The 7,238-nt window shown below is 43.8% G+C and overlaps 1 protein-coding gene across 1 annotated transcript; it reads right to left on the reverse strand.

The window, feature by feature from the left end:
- Positions 1-357: 357 nt before the first annotated feature.
- Positions 358-5,694, reverse strand: LOC135546695 (P2Y purinoceptor 1-like). Its single transcript, XM_064975310.1, has 2 exons — positions 5,262-5,694; positions 358-3,588 (listed from the first exon to the last, which is right to left on the reverse strand). The coding sequence occupies exon 2, from the start codon at positions 3,559-3,561 to the stop codon at positions 2,497-2,499; it is 1,065 nt and encodes a 354-aa protein (XP_064831382.1). The 5' UTR covers positions 3,562-3,588; positions 5,262-5,694; the 3' UTR covers positions 358-2,496.
- Between the last annotated feature and the right edge of the window lie 1,544 nt (positions 5,695-7,238).

The raw sequence follows: 7,238 nt of genomic DNA on the forward strand, positions 1-7,238 counted from the left end.
GATGGAAGAGCTAGGCGTATCATGTAGGTTTGAATAGAGCCAGGCGTATAGGGTTGAATAGACCCAGGCGTATAGGGATGAATAGAGCTAGGTGTATCACGTAGGATTGAAGAGCTAGGCGTATCATGTAGGATTGAATAGAGCCAGGCGTATAGGATTGAATAGACCCAGGCGTATAGAGTTGAATAGACCTGTGCAGGATGGCGTTTCATCGCCAATCACACAAACACAACAGCCATAAACTGGATAAACAGTACAACCCATTGAGTTATTGATCATTGGGAGAGAACACTACATACAAAGTAGATGAAAGGCATAGAGTTAAAAAAAAAACACTGAAAAACAAAATGCATCTGATAACGTTTTACATGTTTTTATATAAAACAATTTATTCACACATTCACAACTGACCCCCCAAAATGCTGTACAACATGAGAACCTCTGACCTGAGCAGCAAATGTGCAGATCTCACAGGAGGCATACATGATCATATCATTCACTTCCTCGTCAGGTCTACATATCTCCCGATAATATGGGTTTGGGCGAGGGGGGGGGGGGTATAACTTATGCATTTCATGCAATTATCAGTCGTTCCACATACAATACTACTGTATACTATAAACATCTGTGGAGCTGCTCGAGTCGACGCCCAGTTCAGGAACAGTCCGAAAAATGGCTCCACTATGAAGACGATGGACCAGAGAACTAGAATAACATATTGTACATAGTTACAGGGTTCTAGTAGCCATTTTCCCCAAACTACTAAGAACGGGTGGCTTAAAGACAGATGTTTTACATTATTAGTGTGTGTACAGAACACTGACAGGTGACCATCATCCAATTTGATTTAACAACGCCAATGACACTTGTTTTAGCGGACGCTCGCTTTGCACACACACACCATGTAACGTTGCTTCCAAACGGGAATGTCGTTTCTACTCATTCTAATTCTTACGGTCACCTGCCATGCCATCTTCTCTGCATGCATATAAAACAGTTCCAACACTTCACAGAAGATGGCTGCCGTGGTTTGTCACTGGTAAGTTGCCTCCCGATAATAACACTGGGTTCATAATTTAACAGTCTGGATGAGTCTTGTTTAAAAAAAAAAAAAAAAACCTAACTGGGCTTGACACCATGTACTGTACAGTAATCCCACTACACACATTAAATACATTACAGCACATTACTGTATTGTGTCCTATTCACATGAGACTAGTATATAGACCCTTCATATTAACGTAGAATAAATAGACCAAGGACGGACGCAGGTCATGTCATAGCGATACAGTGACAGTACTGAAACAGAACAACCACATAAAGAAACCGCAGGCGTTAATGTAGCTAAGTAGCTGTCACACAGAGTAACGCCATAGAACAGCGATTCTCAATTGGTGAATCGTGACCCAAATTTGGGTGGTGTGAATTTTTTTTGAGTGGGTCATGATGAAAAATATTATAATACTTCAAACTGGGAGTCATTTTTCATACATATATATTTTAAATATATTAAAAAATATAAAAAAAATTACTCCAGTCTGAATTTAAAAACGACTCCAACCAGGTAAAAAGTGTGTAGAAGTTATGATGAATGACTTTTTATATATATAATTTCATCTCTGAAAATGTTTTCTTCAAATCACAATATAAATCGATTAGCAGCACTATTTTGGATAATTCTGTGGTCTCAAGCCAGTGAGTTTCAAAAGTTTCAAGTTCTTCATCAAGAATATGGGCAAAATGTTCATTATATACAATGAATGAGGCGGGAACGTTGTTTCCCTTGTCATAGACAGTAATTGCTACAGTTACACAATCAATATAGCATTAAAAATAGTTTACCAGATTGTATTTTGGGAATTATTTTTAGCGATGCAAATATTTGGATCACAACTGAAGAAAAAAAAAAAAAAAAAAAATTTGGGTCCAGAGGCAAAAAACATGAGGAGAGAGAACAAGTGAGAAGGGAATAGCAGTCAGCTTTGGGGTTAATTTAATTTGTAGATGTCTCTGAGAATTAAAACATGCAGAGTGCATTATAGTTGCTGTATGTTAACCTCCTCATGAGGTCCAAACTCTAGGTAATGGATCTCAGTCGTCCCTGGTATCTCACCTACCCATTTACAGTCCAACTATGATTATGATGCATCCACTGGGTGGCTAGCACAGCCCTCTCTCCATTACAAAACGTCAGCGTTGGTTGGATAGAGGAACAAGAGACCATTGTTTACAGGAGCTCAACCTAATTACCTTCTCCTTCCGTTTGGTTATGGATGGATGAGCACCTAGTTGACCTTCACAATATACAGTACCTACCGACAGCAGTGATGACATTATAGAGACACCACCCCATTGCCATCAGCTTTGTCCGATTCCCACCCAGATCATTCTGTACACAGTCCACACACAGTCTGCAAGGTCCACAGCACCAATTCACTGCAAAAAAAGCCCTATAGAGGTTCAGAGAGACCACCCGGACTTTGACCCAACCCTCTCTCAAAGCTGCCCACCCCCGTTCTTGACATACTCCGGCAGGCTGTTGAGCGCCGTCTCTTCACTCTTGGACTGCAGTGGGAGCTCCCCCTTCTTAGATTGTTTTTTAGTAGCTCTGGACAACTTCCTCCTGAACGTGTCCCCAGCCAGGAAGTAGAGGACCGGGTCCACACAGCTGTTGAGGCTGGCCAGCCCCCGCGTCACCTGGTAAGTGGCGTACACGCGGTTATTGAAGGCACACATGTCCGGGACCTGGAAGTACAGCCGGGCTCGCATGTTCAGGTTCTTCATCACGTGAAAGGGCAGGTAGGACACAGCGAACACGGCCAGCACGATAATCACCAGGTGGATGGACTTACGCCGTAACGGGGTGTTGTTCATGTCGTTACAGATCAGCTCCTTGACGATCATCCCATAGCAACCCAGGATGAGAAGGAAAGGGATGCAGAAGCCGAACACGGTCAAACACATGCTGTAGATAAAGTAACCCGGCAGCTCATCCTCCGTGGTGGTGTCGTAGCACGTGGTGGCGTTCCGTTTCTGCCCCGTCCTGGAGTAGTAGAGGATGGGAGAGATACTCGCTATGACCACGACCCAGACCAGGGCGCTGGTGAGCACGGCGTTCTTCTTCTTGAGCCTTCCCAGAGACTTGAGCGGGTGGACCACTCCTGTGTACCTGTGGACACTGATACAGGTCAGGAACAGGATGCCGCCGTACAGATTGACGTGGAATATAAACCTCTGCAGTCGGCAGAGAACGTCTCCGAATATCCAGTCGGTCTTATTAAAGTAGTAGAAGATGAGGAAGGGCAAGGAGAGGACGTAGCAGAAGTCGGCCAGGGCCAGGTTAAACATGTACACGGAGATGCTGCTCCAGGGTCTCATGTGGCAGACAAACATCCATATGGCCAGACTGTTCCCCACCAGGCCGGTGACGAACACCAGGATGTACACGGTGGGCAGATAGTAGAACTGGAAGCCTGTTCTGGTCAAGGAACATCCTCCCCGCGTCACGTTGTGGAGGTCAGACACATTCAGGAGGGACGTCAGGCTCAGATCTGTCGTCATGTTGTCAGGGAAACATGGGTTCTTTTACTGTAATGAAAAAAGAAAAAAGTTCAGGGAGATATTTGTGATTTTTTTCCCGGTTTTTAGACAACTAACTGACCGAAGTGGGTCAACTTCTTCTAATTCCACCCCCCCCCCCCCTGTGAGCTCAATGCGCACATGGTGCTGCAGTTTCTCCAGAGATAAATCTGATCATGCCCAAACTGTGCCATGTAGTAGAGAGTTGTAGTTTCCAGGCATTGCATTGTTCTACATAGTTTCCAACAGAAAACGTGATAATGAACTACTGTAACCACAATCCTTTGCACAGTCCGGTCTGTGTTTAACACCTGCTACATAAGAATGTGCGATCAAGAGGGGATAAAGAGAGAGCAGTTTCTTCACCAGCTACACTATATATACAAAAGTATGTGGTCATCCCTTCAAAATTAGTGGGTTCAGCCACACCCATTGCTGGCAGGTCTATAAAAATCGAGCACACAGCCATTCAATCTCCATAGACAAACATTGACAGTAGAATGGCCCTTACTGAAGAGCTCAGTGACCTTCAACGTGGCACAGTCATTGGATGACACATTTCCAACAAGTCAATTCGTAAACATTTCTGCCCTGCTAGAGCTTCCCTGGTTAACTGAGTGATGTTTATGTGAAGCGGAAACATCTAGGAGCAACACTGGCTCTGCCCCGAAGTGGTAGGCCACACAAGCTCACACGCTTCACCATCTGAAAACTAACTAACTAACTAACTCTAAGATAAATATGACTGAATGATGAGTATAGCCCCGACGGACTAATCTGGGTTTGGCGGGTGCCAGGAGAACACTGCCTGCCCCAATTCATAGTGCCAACTGTAAAGTTTGGCGGAGGAGGAATAATGTTCTTGGGCTGGTGTTCATGGTTCGGGCCCCTTAGTTCCAGCATCTAGTGGAAAGCCTTCCCAGAAGAGTGGAGGCTGTTATAGCAGCAATGTACCAACATCTTGTGGAAAGCCTTCCCAGAAGAGTGGAGGCTGTTATAGCAGCAATGTTCCAACATCTAGTGGAAAGCCTTCCCAGAAGAGTGGAGGCTGTTATAGCAACAAAGGAGGGACCAACTCCATATTAATGCCCATGATTCTGGAATGAGATGTTCAACGAGCAGGTGTCAAAGTGATTGATAGTTGGTATTCAGCAATCATAAAAGTATGCCTTGTTTACATTTGAAGAACTACTAAAATACTGATTTTGTCAGACAGCATACGCAGCCCCTCTATAGAGATGAGATGATGATTTGGAATTAAATAATAAAGTAAAAGAAAAGAAAAAGATATATATATATATATATATATATACACATACATACACATACACACAACATCTTAAATATTTTATTAATGTGAAATACTAAAGAAATGTGAAATACTGATGGTTAAGTGATCAGCAGTCATGGACAGTCACTACCATCATGGGACATTTATGTATTATGTTACAGCATTCAAACCACAATGCATTTAATGTTTTAAAATCGTGTTTGGCAGTGATTTATAAATCAATCAAAAAAAAAAAAACGAACCGAGAACAAAAAAAACGAATCGCTCAGCAAAGTCAATCAAGTCTCGTTTGAAACCATAATATGCACAGAAATAGCCGAGGCTATACATTGCAAAACCAGCCCAGTTATATATACATTGTGTTAAGTCGATCATACACTAGCCTACTCACCGTTGACTTATATCCCACATTCCCACAGCCTTTTGCGATAGAACAGGTTTCAAACATAGGCTACATACGCAAGAGAACGCAGGGCGCTTGAGACTGTCACGTCAGGTGTCCCTGTTCGACGTCTCCAACAAAGCTCTCCAGCTCTCACATTCCGTATGGTTTGTTCGCTCTTACGGTAAAAGTCCACCATTCCGTTGGGCACTGGGCACAATGTAAAACTGCGAGAGAGTGCAGGAATTAGAAAGTAGGACCGCAACCAGATAGGATTAAACGCTCGCTGAGGGGAGGGGCGACTGCACAAAAAAAAAGAAGCTCCTCAAACGCGCTCTTTCCTTCCTCTTCCCAACTCCTCATTGACAAGCTCGTTTAAAAAAACAAATGCTGCATTCATCTGCTAGTCGGAACTAGAAAAACGGTGACTTTCAGACATGCTAACTGTAAGCCTACGTCGATGCTACTGGCAGACTAGTGTGGCTTGTTGATTCTTGGCAGCCACTCAAGATCCTACGGGCCTCATTTAGGCTATGGAATGCACACAGGAGAGTAGAGAGCATGTATGGGCCTCAATGGCAAGTTGGAGGCAGATCATTCATATTGTTCAAGAGGGATATGTCAAAATGCTGCCCTACACCCTATGGAGCTCTGAGAGGATTTGACAGGTGTAAGCCATATGGTAATAGCTACACCTTACCCCTCTGTAGGCTAGGAAGTGTCACCATGTGTATTTGTATTTATTACGGATTCCCCATTAGTTCCTGCCAAGGCATCAGCTACTCTTCCTGGGGTTTATTATGGATCCCCATTAGTTCTTGCCAAGGCAGCAGCTACTCTTCCTGAGGTTTATTATGGATCCCCATTAGTTCCTGTCAAGGCAGCAGCTACTCTTCCTGGGGTTTATTATGGATCCCCATTAGTTCCTGCCAAGGCAGCAGCTCCTCTTCCTGGGGTTTATTATGGATCCCCATTAGTTCCTGCCAAGGCAGCAGCTACTCTTCCTGGGGTTTATTATGGATCCCCATTAGTTCCTACCAAGGCAGCAGCTACTATTCCTGGGGGTTTATTATGGATCCCCATTAGTTCCTGTTAAGGCAGCAGCTACTCTTCCTGAGGTTTATTATGGATCTCCATTAGTTCCTGTTAAGGCAGCAGCTACTCTTCCTGGGGTTTATTATGGATCCCCATTAGTTCCTGCCAAGGAAGCAGCTACTCTTCCTGGGGTTTATTATGGATCCCCATTAGTTCCTGCCAAGGAAGCAGCTACTCTTCCTGGGGTTGTGCCATGAGGTGGTATTTTGTTATCTGTTTCTACTGCTGGCATCAGTTACCTGATGTGGAATAGAGGTCCATGTAGTACTGTGTGCCTCCCATTGTCTGTTCTGGACTTGGGAATTGTGAAGAGACCTCTGGTGGCATGTCTTGTAGGGTACGCATGGATGTCTGAGCTGTGTGCTAGTGGTTTAGACACACAGCTCGGTACATTCAGCTTGTCAACACTACTTCCAAAAAACAAGTAGTGATGAAGTCAAATCTCTCTCCCACTTTAAGCCATGAGATATCCATATGCATATTATTAATGTTACATCTCCATGTACATTTAAGGGCCAGCCATGCTGCCCTATTCTAAGCCAATTGTTCTTTTCCTAAATCCCTCTTTGTGGCATCTGACCAAAACTAGGGCCTGTAGGACCTTCCTTGTTTATAGTGTTGTTAAGAAGGTAGAATCTAGGGCCTGTAGGACCTACCTTGTTTATAGTGTTGTTAAGAAGGTAGAAACTAGGGCCTGTAGGACCTACCTTGTTTATAGTGTTGTTAAGAAGGTAGAAACTAGGGCCTGTAGGACCTACCTTGTTTATAGTGTTGTTAAGAAGGTAGAAACTAGGGCCTGTAGGACCTACCTTGTTTATAGTGTTGTTAAGAAGGTAGAAACTAGGACCTGTAGGACCTACCTTGTTTATAGTGTTGTTAAGAAGGTAGAAA

The sequence above is a fragment of the Oncorhynchus masou genome, chromosome 9 (assembly GCF_036934945.1).
Source record: "Oncorhynchus masou masou isolate Uvic2021 chromosome 9, UVic_Omas_1.1, whole genome shotgun sequence".
Classification (NCBI taxonomy): Eukaryota; Metazoa; Chordata; class Actinopteri; order Salmoniformes; family Salmonidae; genus Oncorhynchus; species Oncorhynchus masou.